The sequence below is a fragment of the Candoia aspera genome, chromosome 10 (genome assembly GCF_035149785.1).
Source record: "Candoia aspera isolate rCanAsp1 chromosome 10, rCanAsp1.hap2, whole genome shotgun sequence".
Taxonomy (NCBI): Eukaryota; Metazoa; Chordata; class Lepidosauria; order Squamata; family Boidae; genus Candoia; species Candoia aspera.
The window spans coordinates 18,132,412-18,151,821 of record NC_086162.1 but is presented as its reverse complement, the minus strand read 5'-3'; the positions used below and the strand labels follow the sequence as shown (position 1 = coordinate 18,151,821).

General features: G+C 42.5%; 2 protein-coding genes across 3 annotated transcripts; one reads left to right on the top strand and one right to left on the bottom strand.

Moving 5' to 3' along the window:
- Window positions 1-313: 313 nt before the first annotated feature.
- LOC134503322 (cytochrome c oxidase subunit 6B1) lies at window positions 314-8,477 on the bottom strand. Of its 2 annotated transcripts, none has more exons than XM_063312093.1 (4): window positions 8,347-8,477; window positions 4,198-4,314; window positions 3,259-3,359; window positions 314-540 (listed from the first exon to the last, which is right to left on the bottom strand). In XM_063312093.1, exons 2-4 carry the CDS (start codon window positions 4,301-4,303, stop codon window positions 487-489), a joined length of 261 nt encoding a protein of 86 aa, XP_063168163.1. In that variant the 5' UTR covers window positions 4,304-4,314; window positions 8,347-8,477; the 3' UTR covers window positions 314-486. The 2 variants fall into 2 exon arrangements, with proteins under 2 accessions (XP_063168163.1, XP_063168164.1); XM_063312094.1 differs by having other exon boundaries at window positions 8,393-8,415.
- Window positions 8,478-11,266: 2,789 nt separating this feature from the next.
- LOC134503189 (snake venom serine protease-like) lies at window positions 11,267-19,376 on the top strand. The gene is made up of 5 exons (XM_063311861.1): window positions 11,267-11,490; window positions 13,450-13,600; window positions 17,521-17,780; window positions 18,614-18,753; window positions 19,104-19,376. Exons 1-5 carry the CDS (start codon window positions 11,439-11,441, stop codon window positions 19,281-19,283), a joined length of 783 nt encoding a protein of 260 aa, XP_063167931.1. The 5' UTR covers window positions 11,267-11,438; the 3' UTR covers window positions 19,284-19,376.
- The last annotated feature ends 34 nt before the right edge of the window (window positions 19,377-19,410 follow it).

Genomic DNA, 19,410 nt, shown 5'->3' with positions numbered 1-19,410 from the left:
GCAACCTACCCAAGTGGACCTCTTATGTCGCCTCTGCTTACCCCAGAACATGAGATAAGCAACTGGGAAATGAGCAGGTGTGAGACGGCTGACCCTGATGTAATTTCTGTTATCAACCATACAAGCAGCCATAAAGTTTCCCATTTAAATATAAGCTGTTTAACCCAATGAAAGCCTATATCATGTCAAAAGGGGTCCAATGATAAAGTATGACATACCACAGTAATGACATCTGTCCCATCCTTTGAGAATGTTACATGCAGTAGAGCATATTCTTAAGTCATTAGTGGAGTCAGCAGGATAAACACAGCCATGGGTATTATGCATTTTATTAGAATGGGTAATATCCAAGATTCTGTACTATTAAGTGATTCAGTTGGTCAAACAGACAAGGACCATTTCAGACGATCCTTCAGAGGTACCACGTGGAAAGGACTCAGCAGCGCAACATCCTGAGAAAGGGAGCCACTGGCAGACAGAAGACCATCAGATTTTGCCTGGAAAAGCGCCGTTTTCTCGAAGTTCATCCCAGTTGTCAACCTGCAAAAGACCAACACATTTCTTTGATCACTGTTTCCTGATAAGAGTTATGCGGTTAGAACTGTAACTCTTTGGCACAATTATGCTTCTCCATTTCTAAAAAAAGAGATCAGGTTTTTACTCCTCGTGATAATGGAGTAGTTCTGCTTTGATTGCCTCATCCTTTATTTAAGAGAGTACCTGGCAGGAGATTCTACTGCTTGTGAGATGATGCCTCAACTTCCTACAGTAGTCTTAGTATCCTGTATTTTGTTAGGGCAAAAGGAGTCTCACAGAGGTCTCTACATTAAGCTATAGAAAGATATTAGCATGTTACAGGTAGTCCTCACTTAACAACAGTTGGGACCAGAATTTCAGTTGCTAAACAAAGTGGTCATTCAGAGAATTAGATCTGATTTTATGACTTTTTTTTGCGGCGGTCAATAAGCGAATCACTGGGGTGTTAAGCGAACCACGTGGTCATTAAGCAAATCATGCAGTTCCCTGTTGATTTTGCGTGCCAGAAGATGGCCAGGAAGGTCAAAAATAGTGATCACATGACCACGGGGCCCTGTGATGGTCGTTAAGTGTGAGGACCAGCTGTAAGTCGGTTTTTTCCAGCACTGTTGTACTGTAAGTCCGAACCGTCACGAAATGAATGGTTGTTAAGCAAGGACTACCTGTATTTCATTGTCCATGTGCATGACGTGTGTTTATTCAGAATCTCATTCAAGCCACAGTAAATGGTGAGATTTCTCTGTCATTGTTCTAGACATGTTCACCATTTAAAAAGTGGCATCACTACTTCTCCTTCATCCTTGTATGTTGGCTAGGTTGAGGGCTTTTTACAAGTCTCTGGCTGCTGTGTGTTTTATTTCTTGTTTTATTTTAATATTTGTATATATTTTATTTGTTTTTCATGTTGTGAGCCACCCAGAGTCATGTACTTGAGATGGGCAGCTATATAAATCAATCAATCAAGAAAGAAAGAAAGGAAACACCAACTCATCAATAACCCTGAACTGTCTTCTTCATTCTGGTGGCCTCCCAGATGCCAAGCCCTTGAGAATGTTCTAGACTTCCACAGAGAGTCCTTAACGTGGAACATTCAAGCACTGTTTTGCAAATGTTTAAAGGAACTGCAATTATGGGACATACTGTCAGGTTTCTCCCAAAGATCTGAGACTAGAAACTGACACAAGCAGGCTTACAAGAACACCAAGCTTCTGAAACGAACATGTATTATAGAAAAGCATATTTACAAATGCCAGTGATTGCTATGTATGAAATGCAAGCCCTATTTATAGTGTAATCAAGGTTTACAATCTTGCATCTTTTTTTCTTGTCCATCAGCATAACAGGTAGGGGCCGCGATGGCTCAGTGGTTAAGACGCTGAGTCAGAGGACCGTTAAGGTTGGCAGCTCAGCAGTTCGAAACCCGAGAGCGCGAGCTGCGTGACAGAGTGAGCTCCTGTCAACTTGTCCCAGCTCCTGCTAACTTAGCAGTTTGAAAGCATGCAAATGCAAGTAGATACATAGGTACCACTTTGGTGGGAAAATAACAGGGACATGAAAGGAGCCCCCTCAGGCATCCCCCGGGCAATGGTGATGTCACCGGCAAATCCTTTCAATACAGAAATGCCTTGGTAGGTGCTTCTGACACGAAGAAAAAAAAAGCATTAACAGGTTTAAAGCCATTCTTATTTGGGCAAGAGGGATGGGTTCTACCTATCCCTTCTTTCAGTAACAGATTAGTCTGTTTTTTGGTTATCATTTCTGACCTTGTGAGAATGGATCCTGCATACACTGTTTTGCATTTCCAATATTTATTCATTTTATTTTCTATCCCTTTATTTTTTTTATAAATAACTCAAGGCGGTAAACATCCCTAGTATTCCTTCCTCCTCCTATTTTTCCCACAACAACAACCCTGTGAGGTGGGTTGGGCTAAGAGAGAGTGACTGGCCGAAGGTCACCCAGCTGGCTTTCATGCCTAAGGCGGGACTAGAACTCACCGTCTCCTGGTTTCTAGCCTGTTGCCTTCACCACTAGACCAAACTGGCTTATTGTTCAATATTGTTCAAGATGGAGCAACCCTGTCTTCTGTCCTCTATAATTGGAGGCATGGAAGCTATCTTGAATTCAGAATGTTCCAGACTTGAACAGAATGGGTTGAGCATAATGGAAACAGTCTCACTTCAAAACAAGCCATTTTGATCTCCATCCTGAGGTTGGAGAATATTCTCAGTAGACTCTGAACATTCACATTGTGAAACATTTTGTACATCTTAATTTATAATGCTAAAGTTAAAATGTCTCCATCACTGCCACTATGATTCTTCAGACTAAGCAGACTTACTTCAAAACCCTACTTTTACAAATATTTATTACAGGATTATTACATTTTAGTTGCTTTAAGCCACTCTGAACAAGGCAAATGTCCTGAAAAAGAGAGATAAAAAAATATTTTGAATACAGTTCTGAATGGAGTTTTTGGTGGGCATGCATAACCATAGGGTAGGCAGCCAAGTGTCTCCCAGATGTGCTAGAACTACAACTCCCATGATCAATGGCCAGGGATTATGGTGTTGTAGTCCAAAGTATTTTGTTCAGCAGATTGCCTAACCCCTCATGGCTGTACCACTGAAGAGAGAAAAATCTGTCACCGAGTGTCTTCCTTTGCCCCAAACTGGTTTCTCGTACAAAAATGCTATAGCCAGGCTTATGTCATTTACTTACCCATGAAGAAGGGCACAGGGATGTGTATACTTTTTTGTACCACTGGCAGACATAGGGATCACTGCCTTTGGCATTCATAGCTTTCTCACAGCGATGGAAATCTGCCAGGAAAAAAAAAGTTTCAAGCCAATGATGGAGCAGAATGCATCTGTTTTAGAACACAGAATAGAACAGTCCCTAAAAGGAATTGTGTATATGCTTGAAGAATTTACATCATCCAACACTTGGGTCTGCAAAATTAAACAGAACCTCTCTGTATCCACGCTCTGCATCAGCAAACCCAGCTTTTTTTCAGTCTCTAATCAGTAGCTATGGAAAAAGTCAATGAGGATTGAATATTGTGTTACACATCAGCCTAACCAGAGGATAGATGTTATCAAATCCCCACAACTCAGTATTTTTGCTTGCATATGCAAGATAAACCGAGTGCTCTTCGGAGGACTGAGGAGTTTTTAAAGCAACAGGACTGCCTCCCTGGTATAGTTATAATTATTATATTTTATATTTATATTTATTGATATTATTCTGATTTTATTGAATTTTATACTGTTTTCCCAGAGGAGATGGGCGGCAATAAAAATACGATCAATTGAACGAACAAACAAACAGTTAAACTTTGTTTTACCCAGGCTGTCAGAAAAGTTCAAAAGAAAAATTGAGAGAAAAAAAATATATATTTAACGCGTTAAACCTGGAAAAAAAATAGTTGAAGCCAAAGAAATTATTGTTCATCACCTAACTAGTGTTTTTAGTATAGGAACAAGGGGGAGCAGTACCATCTTGATGCTTAAGCTTGTCTCTAAATAATATTTTATTTTCACTTCAGTAGAGAAAAATATTTATGACTTTTCACAAACTAAGATTCCAGGATAAAAACAAGTCTTTTTTCTTATCCATACTGCAGAGACACAAACATTCACATGCATCAATTATACTAACCAAGATAGTTCTGCCAGCAGCCCCGTGTTTGGTTTTGGTTCGGGAACCTACTGTCAAATGGAGCTGTTTTGTAGTTCTCTATCTTGCGTTTGACGACTTCAGTCATACTCCTTTTTTCTAAAAATGGATATGAAATCAGGATATTCCCAGATGCTCCAAAGTATTAACTATTAGAAGACATTATACGAAGACTATTAGAAGACATTCCCCAAGGTTCATGTTCCCCTATGGCAAGTTTATCCCCAAAAGAATTCATGACTGGATTGCAGCAGCCATCTTATTCTAAGTAGAAAGTTATAAATGCTTATAAATCATTAGCTGACATCCACCCTGTTAATCCAGATAGCAAAGCAAAATATCAAAGCAACATTTTCAGACTAGTATTTGGTAGGGTAGCAATGAAGGACTTGGAAAAAATATTCAGATGCGGTGATGTGTTTGTACATACAAAGATCAAAATCATGCAGGCAATGTTTTTTTTTTCCCCTGTGACAATCTGTGGAAGTGAAAACTGGAACTCCGAGGAAGTGGGATAGAAAGAGTATTGATGCTTTTGAACTGTGGTGTTGGAGAGGTTTCCTGAGAATACCATGGACAGCCAAGAAACAAACAAATGGTTCATCAAACAAATCCAACTAGAGTTCTTGCTCAAGGCACGAATGACCAGGTTCAAATTTTTTGGATGTGTTATACGAAGACCTAGCTCTCTTGAGAAGTCTATCTGTTGGGAAAGGTGGAAGGAAAGAGAAGAAGAGAACAACTAGCAGCAAGGTGGATGGACTCAATTAAAACAGCAAAGGGAGCACCACTGGAAGACATGAAGGGCCGGGCTGAGGACAGACCGTCTTGAAAAGATCTATCCATGTAGTCCCTAAGAGTCAACATTCACTGATGGCACATAATCAATCAATATTTCACAGGGTCTACCCAGGGCAGTAAGAGATGCCGATAAATCTTTCCACACCACTGACCAAGAATAAAGGCAGCATTTACATTATCTTTGATGGGGCGGTTTTACAAAACAAGTGCAATTCTGAGCAGGAATTGTTCTCATTGGTCCTAGTCCAACAACAAAGACACTGGCAATTCTGCACAGCCTGTGTTCTCTCACGGTAAGTAGTGCTCAAATATTTAAATTTCTTTTTAAACAGTGCAAGCCACTTCCCCTGTATGTAAGTTCTTGCCTCCCAGCTTCTAATCACAGTTGCCTTGCCACAGGAATATTATCACCAGCTCCTATTACAGTACAGGTCATCCTCATTTAGCGGCTGCCTCAGACAGCGACTATTCGCAGTTAGGACAGTGATGACAAAGTAACTTTGCAACCAACGCCCGCATTTACAACCACTGCAGCTTCTCTGTCGTGTGTTCGCCATTACGGTCAATCTGTATGGTATCTCATTGTCTCTGCCTGACCCATTTTTTCTCCCCCACCACTCACAGAGCAGAGAGATTGCTTAAACGAGCTATCTCTTTCTGAGATGCTTTTCTGCAGCACAGGGCTTCCTCAAAAGGTGCAATCTGTAAGTTAAGCTCAGCTCTGTGACTTTCAATTCGTTGATTAGAACTCTCCCACCCCTGCTGCCTGACACTGACAAGACCTTAATCAGTTTCACACTGAAGGTTTTTCTTTGCCCAAGTAGCTTGTGCACCCTACTCACACAGCCAGCACCAGCACCTTCCTTTCAATGTGTATTCCCCATTGTGTGCCTGCTTAGTGCCTTGTAATCCCTTCCTCTCCAATGAATGTAAATACAAACATCAATTCTCTTCTTGCTAATTATCCAAGTGCTGGGTGAACATTCCAAAGGGCAGAAGAGTGGGGAAAAAGAGCTATAATATTTGCCCTTTTACCTGGCTTCCTTGTGGGTCGAGTTCTTGAAACCTTCCCCACTGTTTGGGTTCACCCAGCTGTTTGGGATCGTATTCTTTTGACGCTGTAAAGCAAAGGAAAGCTGAAGCAAAATTTTAAGCACCATTGTGGTCATGTGATTTTCACTTAGCGACTGCTTCACTTAACAAGTGAGTTGCCTATCCCAATTGCAGTCACTAAACAAGGACTACCTGTAGAGTCCAGTTCTCCTATTCGCAATCTGTGAAGCAAAAATTAAATCTTCTGCTCACATTGGCTACCTTAAAAGTGGAATCAGATCCTATATACTCATAGAAATATGTCTGGAACTCCTTCCTGCTAAATAGGAGGAAGCCTTGGTACCCTTATCAGGGACCAACAGATATTTTTATTTAATACATTAATATGCCCCTGTCTGGTAACAGGCTGGAGTGATACGGTTTCACCCTTGAGCTTTGCAGCAGACAAGCTAAGAGGTTTTTAGCAAATCAGATCAAGATATATATTCTAGCCTGCTGAGCAGAAATAGTAATATTCCCGCCATAAATAAGGCTTCAGAACACTCAAATGTCAAGAAATCGGAAGCAGATACTTTATTCTGCAGCTCTGCTTGCTGGTTTCATGTGACAGAGTTGCCCAAAATAATAAAGAATCAAATTCGGGGAACGGATGTGGTTGTTCAACGGTAGGATAATCAGATCCATACACAATTAAGCTTCTGAACCTTGAATAGATGACTAAATAAGAGAAATGTCTTGCTTATTTATTAGTTCAGTCTAGATGCAGTTTGAAAGAAAGCCGCCTCTACCAAAGCGATTCTTTCTAAGCAGCTCCTAAAATATCTCACTTGAACAATGGGAAGAAGAAAAGAATCTTAAGTTTTCACCAAGTTGCTACTTGGGTCCCTTTAACTCAGACTTTATGACATTTGTATATATAAAAGAAGGAAAGAGCTCTTTACTAAAATGATTACATATGGGGTGGGGGTGAAAGGTACACGGTATCTTGCCTGTAGACAGGAAAACAATAACAAAAATTATATGCCACACATGAGGTAGTGTGCCCATTACTGTAATCAAATTAATTAATACACATTAGCTGGGTTCAACAACTCCCTACACTCAGACTACTAAACAGTTGCTGTGTTCACATAATACCTGATACCCAAATAAAACTGTGTGAGGGCTTCACCTGTGGTTGACATAACATGATAAAACAGTGGCTGGGTTCCCACCATTCACTGAACCACAGACACTGCCCCATTTAATTTTAGGCTACCCCGGCTTCTGTGTAAATTTAGCTATTAGAAATTCAAGGTGTTTTTTTTTAGTTAAATCAAGGCAAAAGCAAGGGGGGAAAGGGCCCTTTGATGCCCAAATCTGATGTACCTTAACTTTCTTGTTGATATTTCTAATCTTCATATAAGTGCCAATCTATGATGAAAACAACCCAGGCTAGACAGGCCAAATGGAAACACCAGCACGCAATCCTCCAACTAATGATGATGGTTTATTAAACTTGTGGAATAGCTGGCAGAAAGTACCATTCGGCTGGAAGGTTAACTTCAGCGTTAAGATTGCTTGGGTGCAGTTTCTTATTAAACAGCTTTGTTCTGTTTTTAAAGAGAAGGTCCCTGGGTGGTCCCGCAAAGGCTTGGTCTGAATGGAAAGTATTTCTGCCCAGGACAAATCGGGAGGGCAGATTTCACCAAAACCGGCCTCCTCCTCCCCCTCCCTCCCTGAGCACCCTTACTTTTTGAGGGGTGGGGGGTGCTAAGAACAAAAGGGGAGGCAACCAAAGAAAATATGACTGTGCGTGCGCGTGAAAAGTCAGGGGAAGGGCCGCGATCCGCAGAGGCGCCTTCCTTAACTGATGCCCGGGGAATGGCAAGGCGGGGTCCTGCGGCAGCTGAGGACTTCACTTCCCCACCAGCCGGGCCAGACCCAGAACTGTCGCTGGTTGGGGTCCAAAGCTCCCGAAGGACCCCGAATCCTTGTGCTGCCGCCGCCGCCGCCCTCCGAATGCACCGGACTCCAAACCCCATCATCCCCAGCCGGCACGCCAACGGCCGAGGCGGACGGAGCCTGCGGCCCAAGCACGCCCCGAGGGTGTCGCCCTCCCCGGACGGGCGCGGCTCCCCTTCGGGGCGGAGGCGAGATCAGCGCCGGGCCTTCCCGCCGTCTCCACGGAGGGTCGGGGCCGCGGCGGAGCCCAGGCCGCCCCGAGGGCGGAGCAAGGCCCGGGGCAGCCGGGCTTCTCTTCCCCGCCCGGCTGGGAGCGAGCTCCCGGCTTCTCACCGCAACGAGGCCGATGAAGCAGCGACTTCCTCAAAGTGACTTTCACCTGCAGAACAGGCCACCGGGACACCGGAACCAGAGATGGGGGGAGCTAGAGCAGCGGCGGAAGAACGAGCGCGAGGACGCGCTAGCCCGGCCCCTCGTTTTCCTGTCAGGGAGTGCGGTACGAGGTTTCTCCGGGCGGGTCTTGCGCAATAGCGAGCTCTCCCTAGTGGCGAGGTGGGCTGCTGAGGCAGCGGGGTGCCTTTCTGGATCTGCCCGGCGCCGGAGCACAAAGGCTGCTTTCGGGCTGTACGCTTAACCTAGTTATTGAGCTGCCCCATTTTCTGGGCTCCCGTTGCTAGTCCCATCTCCTGCTCACCTAGCAGTTCGAAAACATGCAAATGTGAGTAGATTAATAGGTACCGCTTCGGCGGGCAGGTAACGACGTTCCGTGTAGTCATGCTGGCCACATGACCACGGAAGTGTGTTTGGACAAACGCCAGCTCTTCGGCATTGAAACGGAGATGAGCACCACCCCCTAGAGTCGGACACGTGCAGACGTGCAGTGAGAAGGAGCTCACCGCTGCTCTAGCTTCTAGCACGCGGATTTTTTTCTGCCATTCATCGAGAGACTCTGCATTTCTATTTAAAAAAGCTTCCTACCGCTAAGAAAGATTATTCATTTTAATTGAAGTTCACTACAGTAACCTACAATAACCCTTTTTTTCAAAGTCTGAAGCTCCGAAAAAGAAAGGGGGAAAAATGTTTCGTATCTCTGTGCTTAATGGTCTGTTTAACCATGTTTGTTTATTATTAAACCATATTTATTTAAATCATGTTTATTTACATTTATGAATAAACCATGTTTACTTAAACCATGGTCTGTGTAACCATGTTTATTTCAATGTACATGGCCACCCATTTCAAGTTCATGACTTTGGGTGGCTAACAACAATTCAAAACTATATTTAAAAAGAAACAATGCAAAAACAATACCTGTACAAATACAGTCAGCAGCTGAGATACAAAAACAATAGCAATTAACACTGCCACTGTACAGGCTGTACCACGCATCTGGATCCTCAAACCTGGTGACAAACCCAGGTCTTTTTAAGACCTTATGAAAAGCCAGTAGGGTTAGGGCCAATCTAACGTCCGAGCGGATGGTGTTCCAAGCAGTGGGTGCCATGACAATAAAAGGCTCTCTTCCTGGGCCCTGCCAGATGGTGTGATGGAACGTGTCTACAAAATAGGAGGTGATGTGACAGACTACAGTAATGCAGCTGGTTCTCAGGAAGGAGGGAGCACATTCCAAGGAGAGGGGCAGGACAAGAAACAGCACAGCCCAGACTGTGGGAAGAGAATAGAATAGAACTAGAACAGAACAGAACAGAATAGAATAGAATAGAACTTTTGTTGTTTATTCGTTCAGTCGCTTCCTACTCTTCATGACTTCATGGACCAGCCCACGCCAGAGCTTCCTGTCAGTCGTCAACACCCCCAGCTCCTCCAAGGATGAGTCCGTCACCTCTAGAATATCATCCATCCATCTTGCCCTTGGTCAGCCCCTCTTCCTTTTGCCTTCCACTTTCCCCAGCATCAGCATCTTCTCCAGGGTGTCCTGTCTTCTCATTATGTGGCCAAAGTATTTCAGTTTTGCCTTTAATATCATTCCCTCAAGTGAGCAGTCTGGCTTGATTTCCTGGAGGATGGACTGGTTGGATCTTCTTGCAGTCCAAGGCACTCTCAGAATTTTCCTCCAACACCACAGTTCAAAAGCATCGATCTTCCTTCTCTTAGCCTTCCTTATGGTCCAGCTCTCGCAGCCATATGTTACTATGGGGAATACCATTGCTTTAACTATGCGAACCTTTGTTGTCAGTGTGATGTCTCTGCTCTTAACTATTTTATCGAGATTTGTCATTGCTCTTCTCCCAAGGATTAAACGTCTTCTGATTTCCTGCCATTCCACTATACACCAAGGTGCACATTAAAATGAAATTTCGTTGCAATTGGCTCACAAAAAAAATAATTACTATAATATATATATAGATTAGATTAAGAGATTCAGAATAGCCATGCCCAGGCCTAGAATCTCCCAGGTTATATCCTTTAGGTTAGAGTGGTACAAGTTTAGTCTGGCAAGTTTCTGTCTATATGGTATAAGCAAATGAAGAATTGAAATTTGGCTGGATTGCTTCCATGTCATTCTTGGGCTAGGCCTGACAGATGGCACTGCCTAATAGCATGCCTCTCCTGACAAGACAGGTAGACATTATTAGGAAGAGGCAGTCCCTCAAATAACCCAGCCCCATACCATGAATGGTACCCAACCATAGTACTCTCCAGTTGTACAGACTTCAACTCCCATAATTCTCCACAATGACCATCCTGGCTGGGGAATTCTAGGAGTTGACGTCCATACATCTGGAGGGCGTCCAGTTTAAAGAAGGCTCTGCTAAGTCAAATTCAGACAAATTACAGCTGTGGAGAGCAGTCAGGATTTCCATGCTTTCAAAACTGGATCCTAGAATGGAAAATGTGGAGTGCTTTCAAACTGGTCCCACAACACTGAAAACATTTTGGACTAAGTTTGTATCTGTTGCCCCCGCTATTAACAATACAGGAGCAGCCATTTTTCCCCACCGCACAGGCAAATTGATCAATTGAGTGCAGGCTGACTTTCTATGGTCTAACCATGCTGTAACTGCCCTGGCCCTGATTTGGCTTTTTGAGGCTTGAGAATATTTCTAGTTAGAATGATTTTTTTAAAATCTGTTTTCCTTCCAGCTGAAATGGCTCTCTTGAATTCTGTACCAACGTCTCATGTAGGAAGCAGTAACCACATCTTGAGTTTTTGCTTTCCAGCAGGCTGTTTTTATCGAGATACATATCAGCCTGGTTATCAGCATCATTTTCTCTCTCGGGCTGCATGATTGAGCCAAGTAAACAAGGGTGAGAAGCTGGCATGTTTTTGACACCTGTGCCTCAGCCTTGAGTTGAAAGGAACAAAGTACTCAGCCAAATATTTCAAACTCTGCTTTCTTCTTGCTGGACTTGTTTCCTACTTCTAAAACCGGGTGGACTGTTTGCCACGAAGAATTGATGCTATGGCAGTGACCAGATTGCTAGCCAGCCTTCTGATACTGCAGCTTTCTTACGGTAAGAACCAGGGCAATGGAGCAAAGGGTGGTTGAAACTCTAGGCACCTTTTTTGTTTAAACCTCCAGTTACATGAGTGAACTTGCATGTAATTATTAATTCTAGATGTACAACCAGGGCAAGGGCAAAGAGTAGGGGAGGAAGACCCAGACCACACAAATGGAGAAGTTCCAATCAAAGAATATCAGAGTATTGACAACAGTGATGTGAATTGATACATTTCATTCATGTCAGCAAAACGAATCAGTTAAAATATATATATAATCCCAAGAATTTCCAGCTTCCTTTCATGTTTCCATTTATTTGGCAACTGACTTCAATAGAGAAGATCATATATTAATATTAGATGCACTGAGAAAAGGGTTGGGGAGGAATGAATCTTAGGATGGTCTTTAAAAAATGGTGCATGAAATAGCCATACATTTTTGTCCAAACAGGTATAAATCTGTTGGATTTAATGTAACTCCCATTCTCTTAGAACACAGATTGGCTGCATTACACAGCATACAACATCTGGGTCATTGCTTCTGAAACAAATATCAAAACTTGCATGTAGGGATTTTATTGCCATCAGTGTTGGCTCAAACCATTTTGTTTTAGTGAAGTACTTCCATCTTCATAGATTTAATCCCATTCTCATCAATCTCTTCCCCACTTTCTCTCCTTCTGCCCCCTATTCTGCCATTCCATGGGGCCATCTGAAAAGAGTATTTTGCTTGGTGGCGCAGTACAATAAGTTAAAACTCTGAACCAAAAGCTGGTAAATGTCCCTCCTTTTTAGAAGCTAATCTGATCTATTTTCCTTACTTCAACTGATTAGTGTAATCTGATTGACAGTGATACCACCAAGTTCCTGAGCAGCAGAGAAGATACAAAGCAAAATGATACCATAGCTTCTGCTAAGACCAGCTGCCTCTTACACCTCAGCCATCAGAAAGGCAGAAGCCATTTCATCATGCTATCTGACCACTTTCCAGCATTGCTGGAGATGTTAAGGACAGTAATTTTAAGAACTGTGGCTTGAAAGTCAAATATCCCTTTTTGTTTGTAGGTAATTTCTCACAGATGGTAAACCTGAAAGCTGGGATGGTCTCACTGTTTAAGTTTACCATATGTCCTGGTTTGACCTCAATGGTCCCAGTTTTTGGGTCCAGGCATCCTAACTGGTGTGCAAAAACAGTCTTGGGAAAGTAGAGCTGTACAGACCTGCAAAGGGGGAGTCAGATTTAGCCATCTGTTAACAACTAGTTCCCCATTGTGCAGGCAAAGGGAAAGTGAGTTAAAAGGGCTAAACATCGGCCTCCAGTTCTGCTTGTACAAGCTTGCTGATCATGGCCTTTGTCTTGGTTTAACTGGCTGAAAGTACGATAAGCTCATTGATACTGTTTGTAAGGTGCTCCAAGGAGCTTCTATAGTTCGAGCAGCAAGAAATGGTTTTAAACAACATGGGATGGGAATTCTGGGGATAAAAGTCTACACTTCCACATTGAGTAGGTCAGCCCTCCTGTCTTGGAAACCTTTCTACCCACAAATCTTAGCACTACTAACTAAGTGGCAAGGCAAAGCAGAGCCTGCTTCGGTAAGGTATTTCAATGTTAAGGGCCTGGGCGTATGTTATTTCAGACCCTGGTGAGCTAGCATCTCTGTTTAACATTTAATGAAAAGAGATCCGCTTTCCTGAAACCATGTCGGAAAGCAGAAGAAATTGAATTTTCTTGTGTTCTTCAACAGGAAGATAAGATCTCAAACTGTTCTTATCTTAAAGATTCACAGGAAGCTCACATACATGGGCATGTGCATGTATGTGATTTGCAAGTATTCCACGTTGTTGAAGTGGTGTGGGCCCCGCAGTCTGCTTTGCACCTCCAAAATTAGTGTGTTGGTAGACACAGTATACCAATACAAGCGAGTCTGTTCCATTCCACAGCCAAACAGTGAACTTCCTTGGTTTCTTTGCAGCGTCAGGATCTCACGAACGGATCATTGGAGGTGTTGAATGTAAAGAAAATGAACATCCTTTCCTTGCACTCTTCTATGACTCCATAGGCCCTTTCTGCTCTGGAATCTTGCTCAACCATGACTGGGTGCTCAGTGCTGCGCACTGCTACAGGTGAGGGCATTACAGAATAAGGATGGGTCGAGGGAGGTCTTGTTCAGATTTAAAGTTTTTTTTATAATGCTTCTGTTAGTCTGTAGTGTTTGTAGTGTAGCTGTTGCACAGAAGAGGGGGCAGAATTGTTCCAAGTTGGTCCAGACAGGAGAGGAAACTGGGTTTAATTGATAAGGAGGTAGATTGCAGTTCGTCATCAGGAAGACGTCTTCCACAACGGACCGGTCGGACCGGGGGTGTGTGGACTCTCCTAGGCTGGAGAGCCATCTGTCAGGGATGCTAGAGAGGCAGATTCTTACCTCGGGCAGAGTTGACTAGATGATCTTCTGGGTTCCTCCAACCTTTACATGCTACAATTTCAACATAAAAGCTACAGATAAGGAAGCTGGCAACATGAAAAGAATACATGCCAGGCAGAAACAAGAAAAGAACCGGAAACACCAAGGTCCAAACGTTTGGATCCGGAAGGCCAAAAGGAATTGCTGGATTAGGGTGCCTCCAGTGGTGGTGGGCTGCCAAGAAGGGGCCCAGGAAGGGTTGAGAGAGAGTTTGTTTAGATTTCAAGATTTTTTTATAATGCTTCTGCTAGTTTGTAGTGGTCTCTCTGTGCATGTTGAAAGGGTACCTCTGTTCTGCTGCTGGTCCTCCTCATAATCATATCTTGAGCAACAGTGTTTCTATCTATGGTGGAATCTCCTTCTCCTTCACCATAGTGTTTATAGTATATCTTTCCTTTTTTCTGGGAAATAATAATAATAATTTAACCATATGCTGCCTGACTCTTAATGACTTTGGGCGGGTTGCAATAACCAAAGAAATTACAATAAAAATCAACAAAGCATAGAAGAGAAAGATAAAAGATGGCAAGCATGATGAAGTGAGTGGTCTCTCTCCCTCACCAAAGGCCTAGGTGAAGAGCCAGATCTTCTCAGCTCTACTAAACAACGGCAAGTGGGCGCCATCCAGATCTTGTGTTCTTATTTATTTATCCCACCGTCTTTCGGGATAGGTTGGGTTGAGAGAGGATTTTTTTAGCATAAAATCATAACATTAATAGCTTCATTACACGGGTCCTATCTCAACCCTTTAACACAGTCATCTATGGTTTATAAGGGCCACATTCACACAATGCACATCCAAGTCAGGAAAAGAGATTTATTGATACTATATACTGAGCTTGCTTAGTGCTAAACTTGCTTCTCCACCCTCCCCACATTATGCGATTTAGCTTGTTGTACAAACCCAGTGCATAGGTTTGTTTAGGCTTCAAGATTTTGCATCGATTATAAAAATAGCTTAATACAATCACCCAAGTAAAGTTCTTGAGTGAACCCAGACCTTTGGGACATCTCAACCAGTCTTATCAGCATGGATTGACTGCAGCTTTACCAGGTTTCAGGCATTTTTTTCCCCCCAAACCCAACTGGAGATGCTGGGTATTAAACTGAGTTATGGCCCTTTCTTATTTGGCACTAATGATCCTAGCAGAGTGAGACTAGGCTGAAGCTGCCATAACTAAAGATGAAGCCGGCAGGTAAGTAGAGAGGACAGAAAGCTAAGAATCTTGTCTAAAAGATCCCTTCAGAGAGGTAGATAAGAAGGAAACAAGCTATTAAGGAAACAAAGTCAAAAAATGTCACCTGAACAAAGGACGTTGGGCCTGAGCACATGGTCCCAGCTAATCAACAAAGCAAGAACTTTTGGGGATAAAAAGGGATTCTGAAGGCCGCCCACTCCTTGAGTCATCTTTGGGTCCAGACTTGGCAGCTTCCATCCCTCTTTCTTAGTCCATACTCCAGGAAATAAAGCCAGACTGCTCACTTGAGGGAATGATATTAAAGGCAAAACTGAAGTACTTTGGCCATAGAATGAGAAGACAGGACACCCTGGAGAAGATGCTGATGCTAGGGAGAGTGGAAGGCAAAAGGAAGAGGGGCCGACCAAGGGCAAGGTGGATAGATGATATTCTAGAGGTGATGGACTCAACCTTGGGGGAGCTGGGGGTGGCGACAACTGACAGGAAGCTCTGGCATGGGCTGGTCCATGAAGTCATGAAGAGTCAGAAGCGACTGAACGAATAAACAACAAACTTACCTGCCTGCTTCATCTTTAGTTATGGCAGCTTCAGCTTGGCCTCACACCTGAAGGCCGAAGATGAGGTCAAGTAACCATCCCGAGTAATCTAGACTTTAAGTGACCCCTCAACTTTTTGTTGTCTTTCTTTTCTTTTTCTTTTTAGAAAACTTTATTAAAGCATTTTCAAAATGTACATAAAAACTAATAAGATTGGAACAAAGAAGCCTACAGAGAAAAAGAAACAGAACTAAAAAGGTGTGAAAAAACACAAAACAAAGTACTACAAATTGACTTCTGACTTTCTATGACAAAGATATACAAAAGTCAATATCAATCTCTTACTCCAATTCATATTATAGTAAACTTTATTTCTATAAAGCATTTAAATTCCCATTATTACATTCCCTTCTAAAACAAAATTACCTTCCCAATTAAAGAAAAACACATAAAACCCTTCAAGCATATTTTGGAACCTAATATGGTAACAAACACTACCCTTCTTCACTATAAGTTGCTCCTATCTGCCAACTAAACTAACATTAGCCAAAAATATAAAAAAATTATCCAAACAGCATAAACATTTATCTAAACCCATAAAAAGCCATCCTGATAACCATGTTTAAACAATAACCTAGGCATTTACCAAAAATGTAAGAATTTTCAAAACAGCATAGCCATTTATCCAAACTTTTAAGAAACCATTCTGATAAACACACTGAGACAGTCATCCCACTTCAAAGTAAACCAAGGCATTTACATTTCTCAGTATTAGCTACAGAGCTTTCTTCTTGCTACAACCTGCTTTAAAAAGCCCAAATATTTGTCCAAAATCTTCCAGCCTCTAGAGTTTAATTCTCTTTCTTGAGCATGGTGTGGTGGCAACACTGTCTTCTTATCTTCAACTTTTGACAACTCAATTTTCCTTTGAATATTTAAACCTAAGTCACCAATTCTCATCTTTTTCTTTGGAAAAACCACTTTACTCTTAAGGTAGTTTTCAGCCTTATCAGTTTCTCTCAATTCTTGTGACAAATTCTGAGAAATGCTCCAAGACTTGAATAACAGCATTGTAGAGACCTTTAAATATCAAATTAATTTCCTCCATATTTCTTAACAGTAAGATAGATTATGGCACCCTCTAGTGCCTCAGGAAGGTAAAGTCATTAATGCTGTAACTGAACACTCTCTCCAGCCTTTTTATCTCCCGTGTGACCAATCAGGAAAATAAAAAGTAATAACAAACTGCATTATGGGAAAGTGAAAGCAAATAGATCAGAACTCCAATCTGCAGATTCAATAAAGAAGAGAAAGTTTTATATTCCTCAAAAATCACTTTAATAAAAGCAATTAAAAAACCCAAAATTCTTTAAATCTCAATTTAACCAATTATATATAAAAAGCCAAATTACCAAATTAATAATTTTCAAAAATAATGAGAGTCACCAAGAGATTCCGCATTTCTTGTTGTAGAAAGCCTCTCTTTGGTAAAATTCAAACAAAAAAAACCTTAGTGCTATAGAAATGAGGTGGGCAGCTTTAAGGTCCGTTATGGCTTCAGAGCAACTTGGGAAGAAGATGATGGCCCTGCCTCCCAGCTGATTGCTTACCAGTCAATCCTGAAATGCCATTTTGCAGTCTTCTGGCTGTGACCAACTGTCTGGAGAACACATGGGGTGATTCCTGGGGTTTTCCTTAATCTGGAGAATGCTTTTGGGCTCTAAGGAAGCCTGCCTAGCCCAAGAAAAAAAGCCATTCTGACAGGTCAGTCCACAGACAGTGGAAAAAACCAGCTCAGTCCACCATTGCCCCACCAGAAGTTTAACTTTTTGTTGTTTTTCTTGCAGTGAGAAACTCTGGTTAAAGCTTGGTGTGCATAACACAGATATGCCAAATGGGGATGAGCAGATAAGAGTCCCGATGGAGAAATGGTGTTGTCCCAACAGTAGCAACTGTACCATATTCGACCATGACATCATGTTGATCAGACTGAACAGCTCCATTGAGTACAACACACACATCGCACCTCTCAGCCTGCCCTCCAAATCTTCCACTGTGGGCTCAAGTTGCCGTGTTATGGGCTGGGGCACAATCACATCTCCCGAGGGTAGGTGTCTCTGTCTACACTGTCTCAGATCCGGCTTTTGATGGAACATCAACCAGGCTTAGAGTCCCACTATGTCTGATGTAATTTGAAGAGGTTGGAACATGAGTAGGCAATGGGTTGCCTCGATTCCATTTCCTCATCAGTTCCATGCCCCACAAGGTTCTTAGAATAAAAGAAATACAAAACTGGCATGCTGCATAGCAAAACACCAGTTTCTAGCATGTTTGTTTATAGCAATGCCATTGGGAACCAAAAAGGTCCCACTGGCATGGCAGTCTTGCATGGCTTGATTACCTTTAATAAGGGAGGTGTTTTGTGACTGGCCATGCCCATTTTGTAAACTGACAAGTCTCCCATAAGATATTTTCGGAGTCCATCTACCACCTGCTCTCAAAATACCAAATGTGCTCTTAGCTCAAAAAGATTGCCTACCCCTGGATGAGGAGGAAGGAGACTCGCTGTCTTCTAGATCACCCATGCCACCTCCAGGGGACGCAAGATCAGTTCTGCCACACTGGAATTGGCAAAAGCCCCACTTTTCCAACAGGGCAATCTTTGCACTCCGTTGGAGGAATTTGAGAACCCTCTAATTCCCATTAACAGGTTTAAAATCTGTCAATAACTTGACAAAAACCATCCTTTGCAAGCATTTAACTAGACCTATTTTTCCCAAATTAGTGCCTTTCAACAGCTTTGGGAGACAATACCTCCCACTCCCAGACAGTGCGACCAGCTCTGGTAATTGGAGACAAAGATACTGTAGTTCTGTGTGTCTGGGTGGCCAATTGGGAAAGGCGAAACTGTGTAACTTTGTCTATTTTTAATCTTTTCAGAGACTTATCCCAAAGTCCCTTATTGTGTTGACATTCAAATAGTCCATAATCAGGTGTGTCAAGCAGCTTACCCATGGTTGGTAGTGAACAACAACAAGTTGTGTGCAGGAGAGCTGGAAGGAGGCAAAGATTCATGTCGGGTAAGATGATCCCCTCTGAGTAAGATTCCTAAGCGAATTATGCCAGTTTTCAGTGTTATGGTAGGGATCTAGCCTTGAAGGCATCTTGGTAGAAACATACCGAGTTTTTTCTAACTTGTGTGCCTTCTAGGTGTCTGGGTTTCAACTACCAGAGTTCCCAATAGTGGTGATGCTGGTGGGGGAATTCTGGGTTAAATCCCCACTTCTACAAGGAACCAGTGTTGGGGAACACTGAAGTGAAACATCTGGAACTGTACAGGAATGGAAGGTGGAACAAAAAGGGAACTGTTTGCTCCACTTCCTATTCAGATAGTAACATGCTGCTTTATAATGTTTTATTTTCTCCACAGGGTGACTCCGGGGGACCCCTCCTCTGTAATGGAGAATTCCAGGGCATTGTATCTTTGGGGGGCTTCCCTTGTGCCCAACCTCTTGAGCCTGGCGTCTACACCAAGGTCTTCAATTATATTGATTGGATCCAGGGCATTATTGCAGGAAATACAAATGTAATTTGTCCCCCCCTCAAGTGAAAATCCTTTGAAAAAAGTTAGGAAAAAAACGTAATGAATGAGTAAATCTCTCTCCTCTGTCCCCAGCCATATCTGAATACATTGGAACATATTTCCATGCAGTAAGCCTTTTTTAGATCCAATGGGA

What these genes read in the sequence shown, in the direction of transcription:
- LOC134503189 (XM_063311861.1), top strand. Translation starts at nt 11,439, where the DNA reads ATGGCAGTGACCAGATTGCTAGCCAGCCTTCTGATACTGCAGCTTTCT. An exon ending in GATACTGCAGCTTTCTTACG is followed by an intron (nt 11,491 to 13,449) that starts GTAAGAACCAGG and finishes GTTTCTTTGCAG; the next exon opens with CGTCAGGATCTCACGAACGG. An exon ending in AGTGCTGCGCACTGCTACAG is followed by an intron (nt 13,601 to 17,520) that starts GTGAGGGCATTA and finishes TTTTTCTTGCAG; the next exon opens with TGAGAAACTCTGGTTAAAGC.
- LOC134503322 (XM_063312093.1), bottom strand. Translation starts at nt 4,303, where the DNA reads ATGACTGAAGTCGTCAAACGCAAGATAGAGAACTACAAAACAGCTCCA. An exon ending in CTGCTGGCAGAACTATCTTG is followed by an intron (nt 3,360 to 4,197) that starts GTTAGTATAATT and finishes TTTTCCTGGCAG; the next exon opens with ATTTCCATCGCTGTGAGAAA. An exon ending in CCCTGTGCCCTTCTTCATGG is followed by an intron (nt 541 to 3,258) that starts GTAAGTAAATGA and finishes GGTCTTTTGCAG; the next exon opens with GTTGACAACTGGGATGAACT.